Genomic DNA, 14,178 nt, shown 5'->3' on the forward strand with positions numbered 1-14,178 from the left:
ACATGGCGTGTCGAGAAAGACGATGAAGACTTATAATTTTTTACGCGAACGCCAGGCATAGCACGGAAGGGCGGAGAAGAAAATCGAGGGGAGACTTTTTTTCCCTTGATCTCGATGTTTGTGAAGCAAGATGAGAAAACCTTCAGAAACTGCCTCTCCGAGATGCTCGATAGCACAAGCTACGATATTTAAGCAAATGATTAATAACACCCTCGTGCCCTTCTAACTTTTTCTTCGTTTTCCTTGCCCATGTAAAAAAAAAGTTTGGTATTCCGTTTAACCATGATGATACAACGTTTCCAGCCTCGAGAGATACTGTTTCCTTTTTTTGCAACGAATTTCGAGACGCTGTCAACAGAATTACGTTTTCCATGTCACTACGGTTACTAGAACGACTTTTTAGAAACGAAAGACAAAGGCCCTAACGGAGGAAAATTCCCAAAAATGAAGAATCGACCTTCTCCTTCTTTTCTCAAACTATCAGGTGCAGATTTATCCTGTTGTTTCCGTTTCATCTTTATTTCTTCGTTCAATTCCATTGTAGAAGTCAGAGAATTTTACAAAATTCTGACAGTTGTTATCCCCTTACCATCGGCGTTTTATAGTTTTACGATAGTTTTACGATCGTTTGATCAGTTTGTCACCACAGAAAGGAAACGGGATACTCAGGAACCGTAAGAATGACGCTCGTCTGAAACGACGAGCAGTGGACCAAGTTGACCGTGTTAGGATAGGTCATGTCGCAAATTATTTGATTCGGTTTACGTCAGGCATCGTGGCTTGGTTAATTATTGAAATTAACGGAAACGATGTTTGGTCGCTTCGTCGATAATCGTGTCTCGAGATTATCGGATAGCCAGTAAAACGAAATTATAGCAATTTTGCAATCGATGCGAATTAATCGTTCCATCTAAATAAGTAATAGAGATATACATCAAATGGAATTGCTAGAGAATATTGCACGATAACGCTGCAAATTCAAATGGAAATCATGAAAGTGGCACGAACCAGATATTTCTTTGTGAATGTATAAAGAATCTAACGAATTCGATTCAACAAAATGTGAAAAAAGAAATCACCGCAAGAAAAATTGCGATAATTTAAAAATCTGTATTCCCCCAAATACACGCGAATAAAATATCGATAACCATTATTCGTCATAGAATTCTTGTATTTCTGTTATGAACTAATTCATCGTTTCGTTGAACTATTCGTCGTTTCAATGAAACGCGGGACACGATGATCAAATTATCGTTTACACGGAAACCGATATTTCTATAATTTTTCGTACAATCATTATAAGTGGAAATATTTCGAAAATGTCATTTCCGGCGTTTTTTATCTGTCGTTTTTTTCTTTTTTTTTTTTTTTTTTTTTGAAAATATTTTCGTTGACTTCTTGCTACGCTTGCCATACAACCGCTCGTGAAAACATTCACCTACGTCATTTTCAACAAACATACATTTCCAATCGATAATACACAGTAAGTGAAACCTTTTCCAATTAAACAACTACATCGATGATCGCGATGGTCTTCGTTAATGTGAATCGGAGAACAGTGTTACGTTGAACGATTGCCATTCGTTGATGAATGCCACAGAATCTAAAAGAACAATTAAAACTGTGAGCAAATATCGTACTCGCGGTATGTAAACATTACTTGTTATACATTTGGAAATTGATGCACGTTGCAGTAAGTAGCGAGGTCATTCGGGTCCTGAGTTTCTTTTAAATTACATTGTATAAAATGATTGAAAAAGAGTTCAAAACAATTTTTTTGAAAAACTTCTCTTTTGTTTTCAATATTTTTCTTTTATTCGTGTTTGTTAAAATAATGTAAGAACGACCGCACAGCAAATTTTTTTAATTTATTTTGATCCATTTTTTAACTAAATTTAAATAAAGGGATTTGCGTAATATATGTGAAATGCTTTTGAAAAGTTATCAATAAGGGAAAAAAAATCTCGATTAAATCGCAGAAAATAAATGTGTGCCATTTTATTTAACTGGGGACACAAATAGCGTTGTATGAAATTTAATAAACTTTCCGGTACATAGTAACGAAGCGCAACTTCGGTTACGCATGCTCAATTGCGTGCAGGTAACACATAAAAATCTGTCACATCAAATCTAAAGAGAATACACGACACGAATTTGCCTCGACATTCCAGATACACAATTCCATCGTATCATGTTCACTAAAAGAAACCGTATCACGTTTCGTATTAACATTTGTCCATCGGTGTTGACGCCTTCTAGAGAATTCGACACTTCCGGTACACGCGAAATACAATCTTGTCGATATTTCCACAAAAGCTACTGATTAGACAAAATATATTTTGATAAAAAAAATTTATTTCATTTTTTTGTGATAACCGTTTTACAACTCAATCTTTACGGTACTCGTAGTTTTCTTGAAATGTTATACCCCTACGCAAGAAAGAATTTTATAAATTTTTGTTTTACTTTTGATAAAACAAGGAAGAAGTAACTGATTCGTTGTATCAATTTGAAAAAATTTTACGCACGTCACGTTTGTACAATGACGATAAAAGAATTGGTTATTGAGTAAAACTTCGTCTCATATTATCTTCATATTCTCAATTTTCCAATGAATTTAACGTAGAAATAATGAACGTTCAAATTAAATATTCATATCCAGCGATATTTTTACTGCGCGTAGAGAAATTTCATATAAGGGAGGGGATGTGATATTTGAATGGTATTTGAAAAATCATTGATTTAACAGTGGAATGTTTTCGAACCTACCAAAACGTGTTTACTTCTCGACACGTGTGTTTTAACGCAAGAAGAGTATTCGCTCGAATTTAATGCAAATATCGATTCTTCTTCTTTCTGTATACAATCTGCTAAAAATAAGTTAAACAAATATTGTGAATTTAAATACATCTATATAAATGTTTAAACAATACAAGGTAAAAGCAAATCGTGTTCCGCATTGCATGACCGCTCGATAAACGAATTTGGATTTTTCGGTTAGCAAGGCAAGATCAAACGCGCCGACTATACAGTTTCATGCTTTACTTCATTTTCTGTTTGAAAATCGCTTTTTCAGTACTCCTCCCTGTTGAATGGCCTTTACCGTGGTACGCAAGCCAAACCCCGTGGAATGTTGTGCAAACGATAAAAAGCAAGGCGCAGAATGCCATTCTCGAAACATCGTCGATCGCAATAAAAATAACGCCACCATGATAATCCATTTTTCTTTATAAAGCCATCTCGGTTCACTCGGAATATTCAACACGTAAACGTTCAATAAAAATTCTAACAGATATTGAAAATCATACGTGATTCTAATTCGATGGACGGAGATTCTAAAAATCACCTTCAACAGAATCTCTTCCAATATTCTTCCACGCGCTATTATATTCCTCGTTCTTTCACGCGCTACGTTAAAAAGTCTTCCGACATATTTACTCACTTAGAACATTTTATTTCAGCTGGAGGCGTGCGGCCGATTCGTGTGCTGCGCGCAGAGGCTGTGCAGAAGCGGAAGTGCACCAGAGGAGGCTGAGCAACGAATCAATCGAGGTCGAAGGGGAGCACAGGCGGGCCCCGAATTGGAGGGGCCCTCAGGCTCGGAGGATGGCATCCTTCCGATCCCAGTCAGCCCTAGTCCAGCGTCTACGTCCTCGCAGGAGGATGCCTGCAAACCACCCCCGCGCAATTGCTACCGTTTGGTTATGCTCGGTAGCGCGAGGGTTGGCAAAACTGCCATTGTAGCACGGTAATTCTTACCCTTTCCTTCTCGCCACTATAATCATAGATTCAGGATAAAGCGGTCGGTTCCTTTATTTCTTTTCACCCACTACAAAATAGAAACGATTATAGTTCTCTCTCTTTCTCTTTCTCTCTCTCTCTCTCTTTTGAACATGGAGAGAGATGCTGTTCCATGCTGACTTATATTAACCCTTCAGAGACAATGTAACCACGTGGGAGTGAAACATTCAAATGGAAGCAGCTTTGTTGCTTATGAATGTATGAAAACGTTTCCCCTTGGCAGAAAATGCGATGTTTGAGAACGGAGTGGTAGGGAGAACTGGAAGTCAGTCGTCTACTGTGAGAATATTTTTTCATGAAGAATTTGAATTTTTACAGCCTTATTCTCTTTGCGTTAAATTGCTAAGCAAAATGATAAATATGTTAGTAGAAGCATTCGTCTTACCGCGGATCTCTTTTTCAAGAATTGTTAAAACTGGGTCGGAGAATTATTAAAATTGGCTGTCGTACGAATAGAAGCTTTTATTTCGCAGACAACGTGGCGAAAAATACAAATATTTTCGGTTTTTACCTCTATAAGAGGAAGACGATTTATACGACGCTGGAAATGACTTTTTACAACGCACAGCTTACGTGTAGCTTCCGTGTCGCAATCCAAAGATGGCCAATTCCATCAATGGATACCACGACCTTGTATCTTTCATCAGCGACAGCAAACGTGTATCGCTTTCAGCTTAAAAAATATCACCTGGATGGAAACTCGACATGGAGAACGAGAATATGCATAAATATGATGCCCGGTTCTGTCGAATTTCGTCTTAATTTATCGGTCGCGTTTCTAAATTCAAGCGTTGTACGATGAATTAAAAACTTGATTCATATTAAAGACTCTTTTAGGTTGATGGGAGTATCGCGCAATTTGTCTTATGGCTTTAAAATATTTAAATGCTTCGAACCCGTGACTAATATTTTAACATCAAATAAATTAAAACACGGTGGTCACTCTACGAAGTACCGTTGGGAACCACTCCTTCGTTGAAAATGTCCTACTAGAAATGGAAATGTGGCTACAGCAGGCTGTCGAGTAATTTACTTACGGCCATAAATCTACGAAGCTGTTTCAAAACTAGAGGAACAAACATCTACGATCGATATTTACTACAAAAAGTACAATATTTGACACTTTACCGTAACAGCACCGATCGGTTGGACGACGATACAAGGCCGCCATGAGCGAAATCTAAGCGTATTGGGTCGCTTTCGCCCCAAAACCAGAAAGCTTTTAACAGGGCGATATTTTTAACCCGCGACGGGAAAGTGGACACTGACAGAAAACGTGTCACTGATTTACTAGACCGTGACAGCTTCTATGTGATTGAATTTCGTCTAGAATTTATTCGGTTTAAATCGAAAATATTCCATGGTACTTTCAACGCACGTTGAACCGCGGCGTTGTAATGTGCTCGTTAACGTCTTTCACAGATAACAGCGAAATTCGTTTCTAAACAACGACTTCTATATGCTCCATATGCCTCCATATTCAACTCGAATCGAGTTTCCAATCCGACAAGAATAACCTTAATGGATAATAATGCGGCACGTATTGTCTCTAGTTTCCACGCGTTTCCACGCTAGTTGTTTAATGGCCTCGCAGCTACAGTTTCGCGCTCAATTTCTAATCATTCCATCAACCGTTCATCGTCTGATATTTTCGTAACGCGTTTAACATTCAAGGCATTCGAATTAAGCCGCTGATTATTAATTTTAAATCGAGCATCGAACAAACGTACACAGCGGAATTAATATTCCAATTATTACGTTTTATAATTCTTCCGGTGAAATCATTATTGCATCAGAGTGCAATTTTTACGATAAACGACGCGGAAAACATCGAACTACGATACAAGACTTGATGAGGAAAAATCGTGAAAACGAATTCGAAACGTTCCGCGTGATCGAACAGCAAAGCCAGCCTCCGCTTTGCGCTCGCTCTCGCCGCTAATAGGACAAACGATTTAATTCCGTTCGAATATAATCCATGTCGCTGTCGCTGCTGTGAAAAGCGATGTAACAGCGTTCGAGAGAAAATATTCAATTGGAAATAAAATTTGTTAGAAATATGTAAATAGGTTTTTATACATTTACCGACTTTATGGATCATTAGAAAAGTTGTTATGTAAAACCTCGCCTAACGCTATGATTACAGCGGATGTATATTTTGACGAACTGTCGTTTTCACAAATTAAATATTTGAAGACTAAAACACATACACTCGTGAAAATCAATATACATATATTTGATTGCAAAATAAACATATTCGTTAAAATGACGGTTGGTCAGAATCCACGGTAACCCAATTCTAATGCGCAGTGATTTTCATTGCAGATTTCTGTCCAACAAATTCGAAGAGAGTTACACACCGACGATCGAGGACTTCCACCGAAAGCTGTACAGGATTAAAGGCGAGGTCCATCAGCTCGATCTTCTGGACACGAGCGGCAACCATCCGTTCCCCGCGATGCGTCGATTATCCTTCCTAACAGGTGAGTCGATCAACTTACGACCACGAAAGTGAACGAAGAAAAGACGACTCGATCGTTTTCCAGGAGTACATATGTTCAAATTTGCCTAACTAAATAGATAGAACTTTGAGAGTACACGTACGGTCGGACTTTAATCGTGGCGACGCGTGTAACCAGGTATCAGAGGAAAAGTAAATATTTTACCAGTCGACGACGAACGTTTCCAAACACAAGTAACATGCCGTTGAAATACCTGCAGTTACACTGTCGTCTATAGAGACAGATTAATGCGAAACAACGATGATAACCGCGTGACAATAACCGTCAAATGCAAGCGAACGGCTTTCACCGCCAGAGAGGGTGAGGTTTACGATCGAGCCGAAGGATGACCGTTAGTAGCGTATGGTCTTCACTTGCAAGATTGCGTTCGATTTATCAGCGACAAGCTTACGAACAGCTTGACAGAGCAGACCGATTCTCGAGGGACCAAAGAAAGGGTGAGGGGTGATTTTAGGGAAAATGAGTGACAGATAGCGAGGAAGGATGATGAGAAGTTGCCAAGCGAAACCCGGAAAATCAATCTACATTAGCCACGCTTCGAACAACATTTTCTATATTTTTGCAACGACCAGAATTTTAACGTAGTGTCCTAAGATGACCGAATTATCTTTTCGTAAGATTAAAACGTAATTCTAATTCAAGGCCGTTCATTTCGAAATTGAATTATACATGTACGTCTTACTTCCTTTATCTTGGTAGAATAATAAGGATCTATCCGTGTTACGTTGTAAATAAGGAAGATTTAATGGTAGGAACCGTATTATAAATCGCGTTATATATGTGACAATGTGAGATATGTTAATAATTCATTGTACCGCGATATCAATTATGATATTCGCGCAACGTGTTTAAACGTTAACCAACAACGTTATATTAATTGAAAAACAGCCGGTGAAAATTCCGATAAAACTTCCACCTATTCGTAGCTGGTCGATCTTGTTTCGTTGATCTTCAAGCGAATCAATATTGAAGGATAGTCGTGAATCTTGTATGTGTATCGCCGTAGGAGTAGATCTCCGATACAGCCGCTTCCTGGGAGCAGTTATCTCGACAACTTGTTGAGTATCGTTTCTTCCAGTACAGGTTCGCAACTACGTAAAGTTCCGGCAAAGTTTCGATGTACGCTTGATCGAATCCCGAAATATTGGTGGCTCATAAACAGCCAGCCGCAAAGAACAGCACATCATCGCCGAGGATATATCCCGAACAGATTTCGGCTTATTCTAGCGCGAAAACCCCATGGCAACATCCGCTTGACGTTTTCGAGTACACACGTGAGATCGTTGATGCGCGCTATGCTTCCACCGATGTCCTCCACAATTTTGTGAAACTGACCGAATCGATATTTACACGGGGTTGTGGCCTTGCGAGAAATATGCCATACTAGAACGAACAGGGAAACGTGGACTGACAAGAGTGATATACATTGTGTCACGATTGCCATGAAATATCGCGGAGGCGAAACTAATAACGCTCTATGCACACTCCCTTCGTTCCTTCTTTCCCTGTTCTAATTAATTTTTAATTAGCATGCTATTCGCGTTGCTATCCGACGTTCCCTCGTGCACGCGACTTCTGACCCGAATAGACACGCACGCACCAGGTTTGACGGAATTTCACTGCAAGTCGGAGGAAACCAACCAGACCCGTAGTTATCGAGAAATCCTGTGGATGTAAAATGGTCGCGACGCCCATACAAATGATTCGATAAATCTGCAATTACGATCTCGCAAAAAGAAAAATCCATCTGCATCACGTATGATGCACGTGACGAGCGTACACACGGACCTAGAGATGTGCGTACGCGTATTGATCACATTCGGTTTTAAACCGCACGCACGCGTCACGTGTTTGCATCGTACGGCCACCATGTGAACGTCCGATAACATCCGCTCTAGAAATTATCGAATTTACGTAAGCCATTCCGCTAAGCTTGCAAAATACTCGCTACTTTCACTCGCTAAATCAACCGAACGATGTATTTCGATTTCTTCGTGGATTTTAGGGTCGTCGATAGGGTCGTCGATAATGCTCGTCAGGTCACGTCACAATTTCGTCAGAGCTCCAACAATGTCGACATGGTATAAAATGACCTTTCTAAAACTTTGATGCAACCTGAAAGGACCTTCCTCACTTTGATTGGGCCTTAAATGACCTTTCTCAGGCTTTGATACGACCTAAAGTGATCTTTCGGACTTCGATATAACTTTAAATGACATCCGATAGAATATTTTTAACATGACCTCAAATAACCTTCGTGACCTTATTCCTATAACATCTTTATAACAGACTTCCGCCTATTCTAGGGAAAAATCTGAATTTAATTTCAGGAACTTAGATTTTTATGCAAATAAAACAAGATAAAGAGAAATACAATTATAAAATAGGGTCGAGTACCTGCCACGATCTCGTGGCTAGATTCTACGCCTCTAAATCGCGAATCCCGCGATATTTACCCTTTTAACCATACTCGTTTGATATGATTAATGAAAACGTAACGGTAACCTGTTTATCTCTTCGTAAAATATCGCCCAAGGCACCGAATAATTTACTCCAGCGTAATTATCATGCACGCAACTAATTACAAAGTACAGCGTGTGTGGACATGCAACAAATAACGTTACAACAGTCTCACCGATGATTATATACATGATTCGCCATTCGATCCTCGTACGAATAAAACTTATTTCTCGTCTGCAAATCGTTTTCTTCTCTGAAAAATTCGCCTAAGGTTTCCGCGCATGAAAAATATCCACGAAAATCGAAAGGTCTTGGCGAAAATCTTGCTAGCAGGTTGAACTGTAACGCTTTCCGTACGGCCAAGTAGATTGGGATTTGAATTTCGAAGCGAGTCCCTGAGCTCCACTATTTTTCCATGGATATCGCATTAATGCATCGTGATCCATTTTCCCGCGAAGAACGTCGGAAAATTAAAATTCGAAAAAACTAAGTTACCCAAAATATTCCGGAAAATCAATATTTAGTTAGCAGTCATGCAATTTTTCGTGACAATAGAGTTTATCAAGCAACAGGAATTGCGAATGACAATGTACATAGAGTTCCTTATAATCCTTAGCAAGCGGAATTCAAAATGTTTAATTGCTCGAATGAATATTTTACAGAAATAAAAATGTTAGGTGAAAAAGACTTTGTCGAAGGATTAAATCATATTTAATGAGTCTCTCGAAGGCTACACGATAGAATTGATCAATTAATAAATTATAAAGTAATTTCGTTTAATAAATTCGACGTGCATTTACAACTGAGGCGACGACGATACATAAAGAACTATTATGAACGGAAAATGGTACGATACATAAATTTTAACGACCGCGTAGCAGATTATAACGGCCATGAATTCCACATTTGCAGTCCATTTCCAAATGTTTCTGAAACAATTGGAATGAAAAGATGTGACCCATAAATGTTAACGAAATTTTATATGCATCAAAAGCGCAGTTATTTGTGCAGATACATTTAGGATCTGTTATAAAGTATACGTTATGTATTAGTGTTTATAGAATTTCGTAAAAATATTGTCGTATGTATAACACAAAGATGTGTCGTGCCAAATACATGTGCTACAGAACCTAGACTATAGCGCAACAACATCGATCAAGTGACTCTCTATATTCTATAGACTTCGATTTAGAATCTGTTTACTACTATTGAGAATATCCTTTCTTCACATAAAATAGTCTCTTACGTTCTCGAACCGAATGTTACCTGAAGAGTGAAAGAAAATGAAGATAGATAGCTGATGTTTTTATATTTCTTACATAGGATGGTATTATAATAATTCACGACTACCAGCAAGTACCATTTTTTCCTATTATTTGCTTGGTATTATTTATTTCTAAATAAATTATACCATGGTATTTATGGAATTACTTATGAACTTTTATTGAGACCATGGGTAACGCATTATATACGTGACCAATACTTTACATAAAGGAGCAATACGATAAGGGAATATCGTCGAGCGTGGAACAAGCATGGTAATAACGTGAGGAAGTCAATTTCAGTAGAAGGTTTCATAGATAGAATCGCGACGAAAGTCGTGCGGAAAGTTTGACTCTTTCGTAAACCGTACGGGACATTTTGCCACAAGTGCAAAAAGTATAGGAGAAATGAACGATAAGGCAGGATGCGATGTGGAGGAATCGAGCTGATGGTGTAGGGATGGAAATGCTGATTCTGGAAGGCAGAGGATAAGAGAAAATGCTAAATGAAAAGAAACGTAAAAATACAGCGACTCTGAGGATGACGAGGGAAAAGAGCTGCGGTTTTATCGGATGAAGGGAAAGATATCGAGTTATGAACTAGCTGAACGAAAACCAACAAACCGGAAAACAGGAAGAGAGGCGCTGTAAACCAAATTTCTTCGCCACGCCGCGTCGACGTGTCAAAGGTGATAAAACAAAACGCACGTCGTGTAAATAAATAAAACCTATGGACCTTGTCTCGAAGACCTTTTTGCGATAAAGAAGAAAAACGACTTAAAAAAAATAAAAGAAAAAGCAACTTGAAACACAGAAGTAAATTCCAGGATAAAAGCAACTGGTGTACGGTTGTCAAATATTCTGTCTGAACGAACGAGCGAATACTTTGTATCGGAGCTTCCAGTTTTCCACTGAAAAATTTGATCTCGACCAGTTATACGAGCACTACGTGCCTCGCAGGCTTTCGTACAAGAGATGGCCGCGATGCGAATATTTGCGGAGCGACGCACGAGCGCGCTGGCTATGCAAAATAGGAGAAAAAAGGGGGTAGTTATTAAGTTGGCCGAGTCCCTTACACAGGCCCGGCATCAAGATTACGCTGCACGAAAGCCATTGTTAAAGTCGGCTTTGAACCTACGATTGGAAACCGTAGACGACCGATATCAGATCACGGCTCTAACGTTCCGTGATTTATAACAATACGCATGTAAATTACGTTACTTGTATTTTGGGAATGATTCATTTTCCTACATATGCATTGCGTGTAAAATTTTTTAATTATTCTAGACTTACGTTAGAATCAGAGAAAACCGAGAATAGCGTAGTACTGCATCTTTGAGCGAAATAGAGTCAAGTCTTTGACGTAGCGTTGCATTCCAGTATAAAGTGAAATTGAGAGCTCTTAACATAGCGCTACGTGTTTCAATAATCTAACACTGGAAATCCTCGACTCAGTCCTACCTTATTCGATAAGCTTCAGCCGGAAGCCCTCGAACGTTCTACCATGTTCCCAGCCAAGTATCTAAACCCAGAGTCCTTTGATTCATCGATGTAGTACTTTACCATAAATTAAACACACCACTGATCCAGCTAAATTCCTTGGAAGCCGAAAGTTCGATAAATAAATCTAAAGTTAAAATAGTTGAATAATCAAAACGACAGGGAATAACGGTCCTCCATTGTCAAAGAACAAATGCTCGTAAATTCAAGAATTTGAAGAAATTCAATGGAACAAGAGGTGTCACGAGCAAGAAATTCTTCATATAAAATGGAACGTGTCTAACGCAGTCGCAAGCACGAAATGGGCTCTAAGGCGGGCACTGGGACCCGAATTCAAGAGCGATGAAGAACTAAACATCAGCAGGACACGAGAAAAGGGGAAAATTCCTTTTGATTCGGTACGTGGTCTTTCCGACATAATGGCTGACATATATTTCACTGGAAGAAAACAATGACGACAGTGCTCCTCGCACGAGAAAACCGAGCGTTCCGACGTGGAGAAAGTTCGATATGGCGAAAACGAGTAAGGGAATCGGTTTTCGTCGACGAAGCGAACGACCAAGGTGAAGAGAAAAGAATAGGGTAGACTTCGGGTGAAACGAAATTCCTCGATGAGAATCATTGTTTGTCACGGTTAATCGTTTCACCTGGTATTCTCAGGCTACTTCAGGCTCCATCCTATCCTCAGTCGATCATAATTGTCCGTCTTTGTTGTAATTAATCGTGATAAAATTTCATTTTAATTAACCGGAGAGCGCGTCGTTTCGTTAAACGGATTTCTTTCGAGCCCACCCTCTGTCGTTCGACTGCCTTTCTGTCGTAAATAAATTACACTACGAATCGTTGGTGCCGGAACCACTTAGCCTGTCGAGACTCGATCGCCGTGTGAAATTTGGCGAAAGAAATTGTTGACGTCAGACAAACAACATTTCACCCTCTACTCTTTTCTTCTCCAATCGGGTCCTTATTTCATCCTGAGAGAGTTCTCTCTCTCTCTCTCTCTCTCTCTCTTTTCTTTCTTCTTTGTTCTTTTTTCAGTCCTTGGAAAGAACTTATCGACACGAAATTGGAAACTCGAACGAAAGTATCGAGCAGTAAATCATCCCGGGCAGCTTCGCAGCTATTTGCAAAGAGATAAGAGAAGAAGACGTCTGTAGCGACCAGCTCGAAGAGTTCTCGAGGGCGCTTATCGTTCGCCAGGAATCTGTACACAGCATCACTTCATTGGAGCGCGACACCACGACCAACTTTCGAGCAACCTACGGGAGAGGCCATATTCGACAACGATAACGATTTCCTTCTCGGCGCAACCGGTGGTCCATTGAAATCGTATATCGACGCAATCACTTTTGCGACCATTCGCGTTCGTCACGCTACTACGTTGATATTCAATTGACGACCACCGCTACACCGAGTAGATTCCGGCGCAACATTGGCTTAACGTCGATTTCGTTCGACCAGCTTGCTCCAGCAATGGTGTACACGCTTGGCGAAAGTTGAAAAGCTCCATAGGTGTTACCATAAAAATAAGAGATTCGCGTTCGCCTATACGCGAATACGATAACTACGAGTGAAACCGAATGGAAGAAGACAAGGATTGCAAATGCAGAGCGGCACTAGTTCCCGTAATTATTTCAAAATTAATTTGCGCCAGGCTCGCAAAGGAAGATTCGTTAAATACGTTCATGCCCTATCCGTATCCAGCTTTCATAAAGTTAGCGAATCAGACTGTCGGCAACGTTATTTTAGACGAAAATACGGTCACGTACAGAACGGATGTAACTTCCTGTCGCGGTTGTTTGGTCCCTGTAGTTAATGTTACAACACCGGTGACCAAGATGAATCGTTGACTAGATGTGACGTTACTCGAAGACCAAGTTACCGGATTATTATATTATTTTGTCGTATTGTATTTGTTATTATTGTATCGTATCGTATTACTTCAGAAGTAATCCACGTCTAGTGTAGTCTCGATGGAAAATTGTCTCCTTGAAATGGAGGAATAAGACGTTCGTTTTGTCGTACGTTGACGACGAGTAAAATAGTAAATCATTGGAGAAACGAAGAAAGGATGAAGATACAGGGTAGAAGATTAGATTCATTTTATTCAGATACTTCCTCGATCAATTTACGATACGCAGATGCTCGTGCTTTTTAAAGAAATTATAACTACAGACGCTCGAATCGATTGAATATCTATCTACAAACACCTCTCCACGACAGAGATATAAAAGGGGACACTTGTTGCAGATAAAAAGATAGAATAGGATCTCTCTTTGCGTTGTAATAAAATTACAGATCCCGTCTTTTAAATCATATTTCCCAGAATAGTCTGCCCGTCATTACCGTGTCGTGTCGTCGTTAGAAAAGACCAACATTTTTTTTGCTGAAGAAATCCGATTAGTCGGATTCTAAGAAAATAGAAGTAAAAAGTAGCTGTAGCAACGTCTGCTTCAGACGAGACGGAATAACAGATTTATCCAGGAAATCCGACGTTACGTATTCGGGTCGCGTTCGTAACCATCTCTTTTTCGTCTAGACGTGTTAATTTTTTCCGTGGGCCACGCTTCCGAAAGAGGAGAGCTGAACAAGGCAGCTGACATCCGAGGAAAGAACATCCGGAACGTGAAATG

General features: G+C 39.6%; 1 protein-coding gene across 1 annotated transcript in view; it reads left to right on the top strand.

The window, feature by feature from the left end:
* LOC132916401 (dexamethasone-induced Ras-related protein 1) overlaps nucleotides 1-14,178 on the top strand; it is a gene marked incomplete at its 5' end in the record, with an annotated part of 45,615 nt that overhangs the window by 26,597 nt on the left and 4,840 nt on the right. The window contains 2 exons of the mRNA XM_060976373.1: nucleotides 3,462-3,748; nucleotides 6,127-6,284. Coding sequence (XP_060832356.1) covers nucleotides 3,462-3,748; nucleotides 6,127-6,284 — 445 coding nt within the window. The remainder of the gene's footprint in view (nucleotides 1-3,461; nucleotides 3,749-6,126; nucleotides 6,285-14,178) is intronic.

Source organism: Bombus pascuorum, chromosome 2 (assembly GCF_905332965.1).
Source record: "Bombus pascuorum chromosome 2, iyBomPasc1.1, whole genome shotgun sequence".
Lineage (NCBI taxonomy): Eukaryota > Metazoa > Arthropoda > Insecta > Hymenoptera > Apidae > Bombus > Bombus pascuorum.